General features: G+C 57.8%; 6 protein-coding genes across 6 annotated transcripts; 2 read left to right on the top strand and 4 right to left on the bottom strand.

Moving 5' to 3' along the window:
* Positions 1-3: 3 nt before the first annotated feature.
* Positions 4-1,794, bottom strand: F5144DRAFT_212382 (pyridoxal phosphate-dependent transferase). The gene is made up of 2 exons (XM_066783057.1): positions 1,401-1,794; positions 4-1,339 (listed from the first exon to the last, which is right to left on the bottom strand). The coding sequence occupies exons 1-2, from the start codon at positions 1,558-1,560 to the stop codon at positions 75-77; spliced, it is 1,425 nt and encodes a 474-aa protein (XP_066642354.1). The 5' UTR covers positions 1,561-1,794; the 3' UTR covers positions 4-74.
* A 234-nt stretch (positions 1,795-2,028) lies between these two features.
* Positions 2,029-3,450, bottom strand: F5144DRAFT_488956 (uncharacterized protein; the record flags this gene model as incomplete). Its single annotated transcript, XM_066785697.1, has 1 exon — positions 2,029-3,450. The coding sequence occupies one exon, from the start codon at positions 3,448-3,450 to the stop codon at positions 2,029-2,031; it is 1,422 nt and encodes a 473-aa protein (XP_066642353.1).
* A 1,782-nt stretch (positions 3,451-5,232) lies between these two features.
* Positions 5,233-6,680, top strand: F5144DRAFT_570388 (uncharacterized protein). Its single transcript, XM_066788762.1, has one exon. It carries the CDS (start codon positions 5,644-5,646, stop codon positions 6,490-6,492), a length of 849 nt encoding a protein of 282 aa, XP_066642352.1. The 5' UTR covers positions 5,233-5,643; the 3' UTR covers positions 6,493-6,680.
* Positions 6,623-9,379, bottom strand: F5144DRAFT_647591 (glycoside hydrolase superfamily; the record flags this gene model as incomplete). Its single annotated transcript, XM_066792924.1, has 2 exons — positions 8,755-9,379; positions 6,623-8,702 (listed from the first exon to the last, which is right to left on the bottom strand). The coding sequence occupies exons 1-2, from the start codon at positions 8,949-8,951 to the stop codon at positions 6,623-6,625; spliced, it is 2,277 nt and encodes a 758-aa protein (XP_066642351.1). The 5' UTR covers positions 8,952-9,379.
* Positions 9,380-10,231: 852 nt separating this feature from the next.
* On the bottom strand, positions 10,232-10,484 carry F5144DRAFT_602039 (uncharacterized protein; the record flags this gene model as incomplete). The annotated part of the gene is made up of 2 exons (XM_066791183.1): positions 10,232-10,420; positions 10,479-10,484. The coding sequence occupies 2 exons, from the start codon at positions 10,482-10,484 to the stop codon at positions 10,232-10,234; spliced, it is 195 nt and encodes a 64-aa protein (XP_066642350.1).
* Positions 10,399-11,088, top strand: F5144DRAFT_570383 (uncharacterized protein). Its single transcript, XM_066788761.1, has 2 exons — positions 10,399-10,541; positions 10,609-11,088. Exons 1-2 carry the CDS (start codon positions 10,509-10,511, stop codon positions 10,897-10,899), a joined length of 324 nt encoding a protein of 107 aa, XP_066642349.1. The 5' UTR covers positions 10,399-10,508; the 3' UTR covers positions 10,900-11,088.
* Positions 11,089-13,834: the final 2,746 nt, after the last annotated feature.

The raw sequence follows: 13,834 nt of genomic DNA, 5'->3' as shown, positions 1-13,834 counted from the left end.
CACCAAGTGAGGAGAACAACAGTACAGCGAGAGGATGGCGATAACGGAAAAGAGATGAGCTACGATATGAACACCTACTCCTGCTTATACTCTCCCTTCGCCACGCGCTCGCACACCGATTTGAGTGTTTCGCCCGCCCACTCAAAATCTTCCAGCTCCAGATAGACCTGGGCGCTGAGCCGGGCCCACCAGCGACCACCATAGATGTACAGCGCGATAAACGTATTGTGGTCGTCCAGCAGCTTTCGCAGAATCCAGTGTGTGATGGTACCGGCGTCACTGTTTGGGAAAGACGGCAGTGATACCAGCTCGCCCTCCAACGCCTTGCCGTCCTCGGGCTGCACTGCCAGCGGCAGGGCGACGTTCACCATGGAGCATCTCGTCAAGCTCTGGCTGGCATTGTCCATCACCTCGGTGCCCAGGATCTCCGCCACCCTCTTGCCCCCTTCCCTCGCCAGCGCCGTCAGCGCATCCCGGATCCGCGCCTCCCCGCCCAGCACCTCCTCCCGCCACTTGATGCTGTCCTTCACGCAGAGATACGGCGAGTTGTCGAGGGTACCGACGAACTCGAACGCCGTGACGAACTCGGACTTGTCCGACGGCGGCAGCGGGTTGAGCCTCTTCACCCCCCCGTTCGGGACAAACCCGTGCGACGTCGGCAGTGTCGACCGGATCATGGCCTGGTTGCGCAGTGGCACGTAGAACACCGCACACCCCCGCGGCACATGCAGCCACTTGTGGCAGTTGCTCACAAAGAAATCCGGATCGACCTTCCCCAAATCAATATCCACCATCCCCACCCCCTGCGCGCCATCGATCAACGACAACACCCCCCTCTCCCGACACGCCGCCGTAATCGCCTCAAACGGAAACCGCACCCCGGGCAACGACGACACCACATCAAACACACACACCCGCGGCCGCTTCCCCTCCTTCACCGCCGCCTCCACCGCGCCCACAAGCCGCGCCACCACCTCGGCATCCTCGCACGGGTACGCCAACGGGATACACCGCCCGGCGACTTTCCCGGCCCGGTCCTCCACCACGTAGTCCACCGTCTTGGCGCACCCGCCGTACAGCGTGTCGAAGTACAGGATCTCGTCGCGGCCGTCGGGGTGCCAGGTCAGGTTGCGCAGGACGGTGTTGACGCCGAGGGTCGCGTTGGCGACGAAGACGCAGGTGGAGGGGGGTGCGTTGAGAAGGGTGGCGATGGCGTGGCGCGAGGCGTCGAGGAGGGTGGGGTAGTGGTAGCGGATGAAGCGGTCTGGGGCGGCTTCGGCTTGGGTTTGGTAGTGCCGGAGGAGGGTTTGGATGGAAAGGGGGATCGTGCCGAATGAGCCTGGAGGGGGTGTCAGTTATAGGGGTGGGTGATGGGGATCAGAAAAGGGGCTATGGTTTACCGTGGTTGAGGTTGCGGTAAGAGGGTTCAAAGAGGAATTGCTCGTCTCTTAGGGCGTGGCCAAAGGCGACGGGGCCGCTGAGCTTGGTTTCGGTCTGGCTCGCATCGCCGTCGGCTTGGGCCTTGTCCCGCAGGGGGAGCTCAACTTGTGTGGGAGCCATTGAATCGTGAAGTGAAGATGGTGGATTTCAATGTTTGAGAAGGATATCTATGTATGAGTCTCACCTTTTTATACAAATATAACGACCACTGAGTCAGTCATCAACCCCTTCCCCGATGCCCCGCCCGAGAGCCAGGGTTGTGCCGATACCAGTCATTTAGCCATGCCCACTGTGCCAAGTGGGTACTACGACGAACTAGATCTGCGATGGAGGTCTGTCCGGAAAAGGGCGCGGCCTCGGAACGGCGTGGGCCATGGCACGCGGAAGCATTCACAAGGCCTCGGCCAACCGCGACAAGCCGAGTCGAATGCAAAGCTTCGGGATGGCGCCATAAGATGATAAGCGAAGGCTTCTTTGCAGAACCCCGGGCCATGTTACACGGTTGTTGAATCCTCCTGAATCCGATTTGGGATGCTGTCATGCTGAAGTCCGACACCTTCAAAAACCACCCCTTGGGTCTAGGTTGACTCACGACGAGGCTTTCTTCAACACCGTAATCCTCTCCTCCAACCAACTCTTATAAGCCGCAAACATGCCCACCGACTTCCACAGCGTACAATAACTCATCAACTTTTCATACCTCTCCAGCAGCACCTCCCCACCACCCTCGCCCTCCCCATCGCTACCCAGATCCTTCATCGCCCTCGCTAACTTCGCCTCGCACACCAGACACAAATACGGCGGCTGGCGCAAATCCTCCGCCATGCCTGCCGTCCCCTGCATGACGCACGCGTAGTACGAGCAGTGGTCCAAGCACAGGCAATGACCCAGCTCGTGGGCGACGGTGCGCACTACCCGCGCTAGCCACATGCCCGCTGGGTTGTGGTTCGGTCCGGGAGTGCCGAGGCCGGCCTGGACGACACGAGTCATGGGATCCTGCGGCTCCTGGGGGGGTTGGGGTGAGGGTTGTGATGCTGATGGTTGGGGAGCGGGGGCAGGGGTTGTGAGTTTGCGTCGCTTTGGGTTGCTGCTGCTGCTGGTCGTGGAGGCTGAGCCCCCGGGTTCGTGATCCTCCTCCGCATCCCTGCACAGACGCTGCACGTAGGCGTCGCAGTGCGAGAAGGGCCAGGTATGTTCGCGGTCGATCTCGGTCGGCTCGTCCAGCAGCGGGTGGTACCGGGCCGACGAGACGACGGCGACGCGGCTGTTGCCGTACGCCCGCCCGCAGCAGAAGTCGTCGTCGTCGTCCTCGTACAAGTCGTGGTCGGTCAGCAGGACCAGCGCGTAGGCGTCCGAGGGCAGCGCCTCGATGGCCGCGTCCAGCATGTCGTTGAGGTTGAGCTGCCGCGGGTAGGTCTCGTCCGGGCAGGGCCGCGTCGTGATGCGCGTGACGTTGTCCCCCAGTTGTAGGCCGACGTATTGCGGCGGCTCTTTGGGGTTGGGCTTGGATTTGCCCTCGGTCCAGGGGACGAAGCTCGCCGTGTTCGGTAAGGTGCGGACTGGGATTGGGTGATAGAAGGCCTCAAGGTAGTTGCGGATGTATTTGGCCTTGGGAGCATCACATCCTCCCTTTAGAGGCGCCTGTAGCACAAACGGGAGGGTCCATCCGTTGAGTGTGCGGGAGAAAGCCGTGCCCGAGGGAATGTCTGGCGTTGGGACGACATATATGGTCTTCCGCTCTTGTGTGAAAGGGTTTCTCAACTTCTCCATGGTCCATGACCGCAAACTCTGGGGTGGCTCTTTTGGGTCGATAGCCAAGCAGTCATCGGGCAACACCAGGGGCCCTGGGAAGAGTGACTCGAGTTGGAGATGGTCTGATGTCTTTCCTGATGCCCGGCCCGATGCTGTTGTTGCTGCCTTTCTTTTGGCCAGCGACGGCCGAGAAAACCCAACCTCGGCTGCATGAGGGGAAACATCAAGATGGAGGGTCTCGTGCTGACAAGACGGCATGGTGGTCTGGAGGAATTTTCAATATGTGGTTTTGTGTGAATAAAGAAACACAAAACGGGCGAGAATTGGAGATCAGGATTCTCCAAATTGTCATTTGATGTCAATAAACAACAAAAACACTCCGTGCTTATCACCAGGCAGCAGCGGCACTTGGCACGCCCCTTCGCTGTTTAGGGTTAGGGTCACAATTCGGAGATCTACACACTGATCAACATTTATTCAACAACTTGTTGTGATGCAATGATAATGATTCGCAGATTTTGTTTCGCTGAAATACATGTGCCGAGTGGCTGGAGTCTACGCGGCCGGACTGGTCCTTAGACTCCTCACCGAACTCATATGCTTGAGCCGAAGTGGGTTCACCCGGAAATGTTGACAGCAAGGGGCGGCCTGGGACTTTATATCACGATTCAAGGTCGCCGAGGCCAACTGAGAGTTGTTTCAAACTAGACTGAAACAATTACCAGGCCTGGGCCAGCCAGGCCGCCTTAATCCCGACAGAACAATACCAGGGCCGGGTCTTGAGCCCTGGCCTCGGCCGACCACGCCGCAACCCCAGACACGGAAACTACCCAACCATTCAACGGTTTAATGTTTTGGACTCAAGATGGCCTTCGTTTAACCATACACGGCATGCTTCATACACAGCCGGGAGCGGCCAAGCGGTGCGGGCTGGGTCCCAGGGGCTAACCCGTAAGGTGACAACCAGCTGACATTCACCATCCACTGTTAACAATCCAACAAACTCACTCAAATCTACTCCCACCAGAGTCCAGCTTTTAATGCAATAGTCATTCCATTATGGCAACCCGCAGGCACCACGCCTGGCCGCGATCCGCCGGCATCCCCGGAGATGGGGCACCTCACTCCTCCAGGGAGAACCATAGCGGGCGGCATCAAGCTCCGCCCCCAACCACCGCGCACGACGACCCTCGCCTTCATTTTGCTACGAGATTTTGGGGCCGCCGTCGCTACTCGGACTCGGTGTCAACAGAGATACCGCAACATGCGCCGACTTCACCAGCCCTCCGAGACCTCGACCACCAAACCGGCAGCAGCAATCACGGCCGTTATCCGCCACGCGATGACCGCGAGCTACCTCCAACGCCGACATCAACCCGTAGCCTCCAGTTTTCACATCGGCCACCGCCGTCGCCACAACAATACCAACAACAGCAACAGCAGCAATACGAACATGAACGCTCCCACCATCACCATTACCGCCACCACAGCGTGACTCCAACCACTCACACCTCCTCCCTCCGCTATTCCACAGCCCCTTCACCCACAACAAGAACGCCACACGCTTACACTCTCTCTCCTCAAAATCCCCTCTCTCCCCACCACCGCCAACCCACCCCCAACCCCCTAAGAAGAAGAAGCACCCAACCCCTCTCCCCCCTTTCCCCCCACCATACCCCAACCCCCCTAACCCCCCTCCTCACCACCACTCCCCTCCTCACCCCCAACCCATCCCCCCCAAAAGCTACCCCTCTCCTCCAAATCCCCGGCTACAACCCCCACCCCATACAACCACGCAATCCCTCCGCCCTCCCCACCCGCCGCGACGAGCTTGCCGACGCCCTCTCCAAGATTGACGCACGTGCCGGACCGGTCACGTTGCAAGGCGTCGGGGGATTGGCGAGGCCTGTTTTGGGGGTTAGGCGGAGTTATACTGCGGGAGCGGCTGGCTCGGGGTCGGGTTCTGGGAGTGGGGGGTTGGGGTGGTGGTTGGACTTTGCAGGGAGGAGTTTGTTGCTGCCGAAGGGGGGTAGTCACGGTGGAGGGGAGGGGGTGGGAGGGGGGTTGGGATTAGGGGGTGTGCCGGTGGTGTTGGGGACGGTTGTGGAAGGGGTTGGGGTGGTGGTGTCGACGCCGGTGCAGGTGCAGGGTGGGTTTGCTGCTCCAGGTTGTGGTGTTGGGGGTGGAGGGGTGAGTCCCTGTGGGAGTCGCCATTGTGAGGATTGTGTGCCTCCTCAGAGTCCGGTCGTGGTGGTGCCCCTGGGGGTTGGGGGTGGGACGCCAGATCCGGATCAGAGGGAGCTGCGGAGGCTGGAGAGCGAGCTGTTTGATACGGCGAAATATGTTGGTGGTGGCGACGGGAGGTGCCTGACCGTGCTGACTTGGTCCGAGGACAGCGCGTTCGGGACTATCACGCTGTTTGAAGTGGACGTCGAACGGCCGGTTTCTCCGATGACCACGCGCACACCTGGGCTGGCAGCGAGGCGCCGACACGCTCCAATGACGCTCTACCCCGGGAAGGAAAGGGGGAGGGTAGTCAGCGTGAAGCCGGTGGCAGCCATGGAAGACGTGCCGCGGCAGGTTCTCGTTAGTATGCGCGTTGATCAGGGAGTGAAGAAGACGGTACTGCACCACGACAGGGGGACGGGAAGATTCCGGTGGAAGGCGCACCATACGACACGGGGACAACCCAGCTTCGCCCGGGCCTGGGGTATGGAAGAGTTCCAGGAAGTCCATACTGCGACGGCGACCGTGTTCGACGATGGTCGAAGAGCCCGCAGGAGAGACCCAAGTCGACGGGAGCGAAGCTCACTGCGGGCGGAACACGCACAGGATGCCACCACTCGCCGCCCCCGCATCAGGGCCGAGTTGCCTGTCATGCAAGATGCCGACGGAGTGGTGGCAACAATCCCCCAAATCCTTGCTCTGTTCCACGCAACCAGGTCGATCATTGAGAAGGCGTCTTCTACGCCAGCCACATCCCAGTTGGTGGAGACAGATGACGGCGAACGAGTACGGGCGGTCTCTTTGGGTGGTGAGCCAAAAGGTATGCGGCACCGAGGGAGAGACGTGCATGTCGTTGTGCTGGTGCCAGACGGCGCAAAGTGGGCAACGGAGCGCATATTTTGGACGGACGACAACGGGGGGCTAGCGGAGCTCAGAAAGAAGAAATACCGCCATGCCATTGACGGCGGAAGAGCGAGCACTAAACGGGGGACTAGGTCTTATGATAGAGACTGGGAGATGGATATTCTGAGTCCAGGGACCCTTCCGCCACATCCCCAATCGGCGAGGTGGTGATTCAGCGTTGCATTAACTAGAAAAGATTGGGACTTGACATTTCTGGTTAGAGACAGCGGCTTTTCTTTCACGTCGTAGAGAGAAGTAATAATTCACCTAATATTTCCAACATCAAACACCTCCAAGCCTCTCACGGCTGCGGCCACTGATCCAACACTGTCTCATCCCCCGTCAAGGTAAAGGTGATGTTTGCGAGAGTGGGTTGGTCCAGAAGCAGGGTGTACGTCCCCGGATATAACACCCTATTCCCCTTGCCATCCACCCTCGCCAGACTCTCCAATTTCCAGTCAAGCTCCGCCGTTTCCGTCTTCCCAGGCTGCACCTCAAACACACGCTTATACGTTGCCAGTGACTTGATTGGACGGGGTGTTGGCCCAAAGTCTCCGGCCAGAAATCCCAACACAACATAATCGGACGCCCGGGAGCCGGTGTTGGTCACGCTGACCGAGACGGCCGGGAATGGACACAGCTCAAGGTATGTGACGCCCTTGCATGGCGCGAGGAGATCCGCGATAGAAAATGTTGCCGGGAAGTCCTGCGGCGCGACGCTGAAAGTTGTATAGTGCAGACCATGGCCAAACGGAAACACGGCATCCTTGTACCACCGGTAAGTGCGCCCCGGATAGGACGACGACGGTCTCAGTGCCATGTTGGTGTATGGTGCCTGATTGGTGTATGACGACGGGTATACCGTGACGGGCAGCCTTCCTGCTGGGCTCGCCTGTCCGGTAATGAGGTTCATAACCGCGGTCCCACCATCCTGCCCGGGGTATCCAGCCCACAGGATAGCCTTCACGTTGGGGATGCTCAAAAGTGGTGTGTCGTCGACATGTGTTCCCATCCGCACTACAATCACGGGCTTTCCGGTCTGGGCGAGCCTCTGAATCATGGTGAGCTGTCCCGACGGCCACGCAATCGACGTGCGGTCCTGGCTCTCCTTCTCGACCGTGTTGTCGATGCCCCCGAAAAAGATCACCACGCTAGACTTTTGGGCGGCGTTGACGGCGGCGGAGGTGTCCGCGTTGGTCTGCATCAGGGGCCCGTTGACGTAGTTGACGGTGATGCCCATTGACCGTGCCGCGGTGACAGGGTCGTGGTTAAACGGAGGACTGCCACTGTAACCCCCAAGCATCTTGTCGGTCGTGTTGGCCCAAAAGCCGATCATGGCAACCTGGGTATTGGAGCCGCTGAGCGTCAAAGGGAGAATGTTGTCGTTTTTGAGCAGCACAATGCCTTCTTCTGCCGCCTTGAGTGCTGTATCTCGGGCAACCTGCGTGTTGACATCTGCCGCAGTCAAGTTGCGGTACAGGCTGTTGGGGCCGTCAAAGTATCCCGCTCTGACAAGACCCTGCATCTGACGGAGCATGGCTTTGTCCAACGTGGCTTGGGTAAACTGGCGGGAGTTGAAAGCCGATGCGGGATCTGGCGTCGTGCCGCCCGTGGCCCAGCACATATTGTCACAGCCAGCCTCCAGGGAGGCCCCGATAGCGGCTGCGTAGCTCGACTTGTACCGGTGGCCGCCGTTCGCATTGCCGAGATAGTACACGGCATCACAGTCGCTCACGACGTACTGGTTTTGATCGGTCCAGTTCCAGTGCTTCCGGAGAATCGTGTCCATCAAGTAAGGGCTCGCGCACGCGGGTACGCCGTTGACGGCGTTGTAACTGCACATAATAGATCCCACCTTGGAATCCCGAGCGCATTGCTGGAAGGGAGGCAAATAATACTCGGCCAGGTCTTGGGTAGACACCTTTGCGTCGAAGTTGAAGCGCGTCGTGCTCCCCGAGTTCTCGAGGTCGTATGCTGCGTAGTGTTTGCAAGTGGCTATGACCCTGTGTGTCGACTCGGTCCCTTGCATGCCCTTGACAAAGGCTTCGGCCCACTTCTTGTTCCTAAAGGCATCTTCTCCGGGCGTTTCGTGTCCCCGTCCCCAACGCGGGTCACGGAAAGGGTTGACGTTGGGGGTCCAGAAGTCGAGATGAGCACGCCCGTTGTTTGCGAAGGCGCGGGCTTCGGTGCTGATTATGACACCGATCCGCTCAATAAGAGAGTCGTCGAAAGCTGCCGAAGAGGTGATGGCCTGTGGGAACTGAGTCGCCGCACTGAACTGGCCGCCCCAGGTGATGCCGCGGTTGTGGGCTACTCCATGGAGTGCTTCGTTCCACCACTGGTAGGCACTGAGCCCAAGTCGGGAGACACCAGGAGAATTGCTAGCGGGGGTGGTCAGTCTGTGGGGGTTCATGACACACGTGGGAAGGCTACTTGATGAGATTGGCGAGCTTCTCGTTGTTGTTCATGGCCGCCACGAGGGCAGCAGCCCGGGCCGCAGGTGCGGCGGACGTATCGCACACGAGATTTGACTTGAGCGGTCCATTTGCGCAGTTTGGGTATGTCACGCCGCCCTGGACTGGAATAACAAGAGCCCCGATGGAGAGAGCGAATGCAGAGAGGAAGACCATGGTATTTGACTTTGCGTGCTCTTGACAGCTACGGTCTTGATCTGCAAGATGCCCGAAGTGCCCATCTTGTAGTCGTTGTCAACGTCGTCATGGAAAATCCAGTTTCCGGGTTTCCGGTGTATATATTAGCCTTGATGCCGCGGCGCCGCCTAATGAAGGTAAGCAGCTGGAGAGTTATAGCTTTGGCCGCTTCTCGCGAGCCAACGCCGCCGTTTGTCGAAAACTCCGATTATTGCGCCCGTTGTGATTCCACCAATTGACAACGGTTCATCATTCGATCCGTGAGCCAAGGTGCCATTTTTGGCAGGGACGCATACGGGTGGTTGAAAAATACCCGGGTATACACTATAAATTGGTGAACCCCCCGGAGAAGACAAAGGCAACAAATTGCCGGTTGCTCGGGCCATGCCCCTGTGTTCGTGTCAGGGTTACGGTCCAGGTTGAAGAGTGGGAACTCGAGGGCAACTGCCGCTGAGCAAGAGCCCATATGTACCATCAAACCTCCTCCAATCGTCACGAGACAAAGGATGCCTACAGTTGCAATCGGCAAACACGACTTAACATTCAGCCGCCAATGGCGCACCCCTCGAGGCCACAGTGGCTTCCATCTGAATCAGGAAGGACCGGGCCCGCTACACCACCTTCTTTTCTGTTGTTACCTTCAAGCTGCAGTTCGTCAAACTTGAATTGAAATCGTAACTAGGCCCCTCTTATCTTACCTAGGTGTATGTGTGCGTTATCTGTTCCCGACTTATCCTTCCTTCGTCTTGTTGTGTTCCCAACTCTCGAAAGTCCGAATCTTCATTCACTTTCCAAGCGAATCCGGGCTTATTCCTCAGAAATGACAACCAAGTTCTCTCAACTTCCCTCATCTCGAAACCGCCCGCAGAAGGGGATCTTCTAAACACCAAGTTCCTCCGGATGGTAGTCACATTCCCAAAAGTTGGGTCGACTGCCCAATACCCTGCGACCCGTGTCCGGCATCAAATCCTCCCCTGATGGAACGAAAGCGTGGTGAACGAGTGAAATAACCTTCTATAAGTATTCTATGAGTCCCCCCGTGGTACTTCCTCAACCAACAAGATGGGTATGCGCTAAAAACGATGTGAAGGTTGCAAAACAAATTCCCCCAGCGCCGCGCTCCGAGTTCCACAACAATCCAATGCATGCATCCTTCTAAACTTCAAACGGGAAACCGGGATGTCGATCGATGGTGGCCGAAAAGAAAACGGGATGAATGCCACCCAACCTAAGAATTCTCTGCCGAGAAACACACTCCCTCAATAGACGTCTTCGGCTTTCTCAAGTCGGGACTCGTCGACCGTCTGCAGCGCAGTCGGGGTAAACGGTAAATACTGGCCATCGGGCTGCGGATTCGAGACCAAGATGGTGACCAAGTTGCTGTTCACGGCGACGACTTTGTAGACCACGCTCGAGCCGCGGACCCGGACTGCTTCGCCAGACTGAAACTGCAAATCGGTTTTGTTCAGCACCGGGAAACACGGCACCGGGGGCAAAAAGACCTACCGCCATCTTGAAGGGGCGTCGAGGTAAGATATGTCAAAAACTTGTCTAACTTTGTGCGTTGCCCTAGTTCCTGTCAGCCTTCCTAGAATTATTCTTGGATGTAGGCGCCGAGGCCCATTGGAGCGCTTACCTGCTTGGTGCGACGATCTTCGCCGAGAGAGTTTGCGGTGTTACCTATTGTCTGGTTGTCGGCCGTTACCAGAGGAGTGGGCGGCGCAATACGCAGAAGGGCCGCCAACTATTTAAACCTCCCGCGAGACACGATCGTCAGGGTGCCACCTCACTCGCATCTTCATGGCAGCGGCCTAACGCTCGAGCCGTTGTGGAACCCAGGGACCATGTGCTCGCGTTAGACATGTGGGAGAAAGTGCTATCGGTCTCCGGATGTCCCTCTTGGGTCGTCATAGCCATCCGCCGCTAACCCGTACGGGGTGCAGGAGGAAAAGACGCCAGCAGGCATCCCCGACCCCACATGCACACCACCACACATGCCTATACATGCCGGTGGCGGATGGAACCACCAGCTCGGTTGCCGGTGGCGTGACCGCACTGGCTGGCTGGTGTTCGAGGTGCCATTCAGGGTGCGCCCCGCTATTGGAGAACTGGCAGAAGGTGGTTACATTGCACAGCGTCCACGGGAAGCCCCTATTGACGGGTCGTCGGTCCTTGTCGTCACTCGCGGCCCATTTAGGAGCCAAGCAACCCTCTCCAACGTTTCCACCACGCCAACCCACTAGAAATCACCGAACAGCACGCACGCCTTTGATCCTTCCATACGGCTTCCTTGCTAGGTACAGGATCGACGGAACCGTCTATTTTCTGGGGCTCCTTCCCGCGCCTAGAGCCGTGACTCCCCACGAGCCGCCAGAAACCGGCGGAATTCGTTGTCGTTTTTTGCCCGTCTCACGCTTCTGAGCTGTCACTGTCTCTGTCTGCCAAGGTTGTGCAGTCGGGCAGAGAAATGGCTCGCCAAGCAAGTACGCTTCCGGGACTCGGCAATATCTCAGTTCTGGTTCTGGCGCCCGAAGGGTCTTGACTCCCAGCAGTATGGTGCAGATCGTGGATCCCTGGAAATTCCAAAAGTTCCTGGCCCCTACTCCCGATTCCTGACTCCTGACTTGGTTTGTTTCCTGGGTGTGTGAATCGCCGCCGATGCCCTCTGCATAGCGGCAGGCTTACCCGGGGACGGCATCGTTTTATCGACCTGTGTTCCCAGAGCTGGGGTTGCACGGCGGCAGCCGACCTCATGCAGAACGCCGTATCAGGAGCACACAGGCTGCTCGGATGCACTCTCTCCACATGTGCAACCCCAAATCGTCACAAAACTTATCATTTTGATCTCTCTCGGCTTACAACCCACACCCAGTGGCCCAAATGGGCAACCCAGCTGGAGAGGCTTCTCCTTTAGGGCCACGGTTCGCTTCCTCGGGGGCGCTGAACCGATCTGTGGCCTGGCTAATGCAACTAACCACACCGCCCTCGAGAGTCGAACCTTGATGACGACGATGGCTTCGGTCTCGCAAGCGCCGGCCTCGGAGTGCAAACTTGCGCTTTGGGCACCAACCTGCCATATCTCGTGCTCCCACACAGCCCGCTCGTGGTTTACCGCAATCGGGTCTGCCGAGCGAGCCCAACAAAAAACGATGGCGAGCAGCCCTGCCCCAGCCAGTACGGAGGACTCGCCTCCAGTCGAAGTACCGGGAGCACCGTCGCTATCGCCAGTCACATCTTCAGCATCCGGCACGAGCCGACGGCCCCTCGTTGGGGGACGCGGGTCAGCAAAAAGTGCGCGGGCACCTAGTTAAATCCGGTTCAGCTCACTCTTGCTTCCCCCCGCGGCATCCCTCAAATGGAATAGGAAGCCGTCATTCCATTGTGCCACGTCTCAGTTCATCGGCTCACCAGACGGACGGCCCCAGCCCTAGCGTGTCGGTCGCGTCAAAATTCTCCCTTCTCCCCCTCTGGAAAAGACACGCTAGTGCCAACTCCCGCGCGCCCGATGCCGCCCTCGATTGGTTGGTGCTCTCTCGGTTCAGGGATGGGGCCCCTTATCAGATTAACCTCTGCCGCAGCAGCCGCTACGGCCACACACGTCAAACCCGAGGTCCCTTTCCCCTCATGATGCGACGCTGACCAACGGCCTGCGGCCTGTTCGCTCTGCCCGCTCGTCTCCAATCCGTCGGCTTGGGCACTTGCCATGAATGGGGGGAAACAGCAAGAGAAGTTGGGTTTTCCTCTCGGCTCACGACACACACTCTTGGGCTGGGATTGCGGTTACCGTCCCTCCGAGAGGGGGTCGTGGTGGAGCTACTCCAACGGGATCCCCCCCCCTCGTGCAACGGCGAGGAGGGCTCGCATTCAACATGGTGCTTCCCTGTCCCCGAGTGGGCTCAGTAACGGAGATCGCTCCGCCAACCCCTCCGGCCCCTTTTCCCCCGACTCCTCCTCCCCCCGCGTCTTCTCCCATCCGTTCGTCAACACCCACACCAACTCATTGCACATACGTCATCATCTTGTGAGAAAATGTAAAGAGGGTGCTGCGAAAAGTCTGGAGGCTTCACATGTCGGCATTAAACTACTTCAGGCTGTTTTGGGGCTTATTTAGTGCGTGGGGGTTGCCAGTTTTAGTCCAAGTCCGACGCTACCAGTTTGGTCGGTCGGGCGACACGGGCCCCTGATGTCAACACCAAGCCCCTGGTTTGTTCCCTGGGTTAGCGCCTAACTTGGAGACCAGGGTCCGGCGCAAAGTCGTCAACCCAACGGTAGAACGGTGCATTGTCCAACAAAACGTAGATCTTGAGCAGTCTCACCTTTACAAATTGCCCTAAATATTCCTCCTTTTTTACCCAATTTAATCGGTCGTTGGGCTGTCAAAGTGGTGGTTTTCAGCTGTTGAGCCAGGGCCCCTGTCAAAAGTGTCGTGCTAACAAACACAACCCAGAACCGTCCTTTTTTGTTTACATTATGGACAGGGAGACAGATGGTTGATGTCGTCAATAAATTTGAGCCTTCTTCTATCTGGGATATGACGAACCCCTTGATCACTAGCCACATCTATCTGACAGACTTGACAAGACCTGTCTCTTTCCACAACATTGGAAGTGCCACAGCCCTCTTGAGCTTGCGTGCTCTTACATCCTGTCATTTGTGCCATCATTAGCAACAACAAGCAAGGACTCAAAGTCAAAATGGAGTTCACAACTTGAGTCTTATCAGTGTTTATTGTTACATCCTCACACCTTTCATTAACCGTAATTTCAGCGACAAAGCATTTTGGTACAGCTCATGGTCTGCATACTAATTAAGCAATGGCAATGCCAAGTCGTTCACAGATACACTTCACATTGCCCGAATAT

The sequence above is a fragment of the Chaetomium tenue genome (genome assembly GCF_020726465.1).
Source record: "Chaetomium tenue strain MPI-SDFR-AT-0079 chromosome Unknown F5144scaffold_4, whole genome shotgun sequence".
Taxonomy (NCBI): Eukaryota; Fungi; Ascomycota; class Sordariomycetes; order Sordariales; family Chaetomiaceae; genus Chaetomium; species Chaetomium tenue.
The sequence above is the reverse complement of the archived record's forward strand: the minus strand, read 5'-3'. Positions and strand labels throughout refer to the sequence as shown.

Excerpts from the sequence above, each read along its gene's own strand:
- F5144DRAFT_212382 (XM_066783057.1), bottom strand. The coding sequence starts at position 1,560 with ATGGCTCCCACACAAGTTGAGCTCCCCCTGCGGGACAAGGCCCAAGCC. Across the intron at positions 1,340-1,400 it reads TTACCGCAACCTCAACCACG|GCTCATTCGGCACGATCCCC; the intron begins GTAAACCATAGC and ends CACCCCCTCCAG.
- F5144DRAFT_570388 (XM_066788762.1), top strand. The coding sequence starts at position 5,644 with ATGACCACGCGCACACCTGGGCTGGCAGCGAGGCGCCGACACGCTCCA.
- F5144DRAFT_570383 (XM_066788761.1), top strand. The coding sequence starts at position 10,509 with ATGTCAAAAACTTGTCTAACTTTGTGCGTTGCC. Across the intron at positions 10,542-10,608 it reads GTCTAACTTTGTGCGTTGCC|CTGCTTGGTGCGACGATCTT; the intron begins CTAGTTCCTGTC and ends TGGAGCGCTTAC.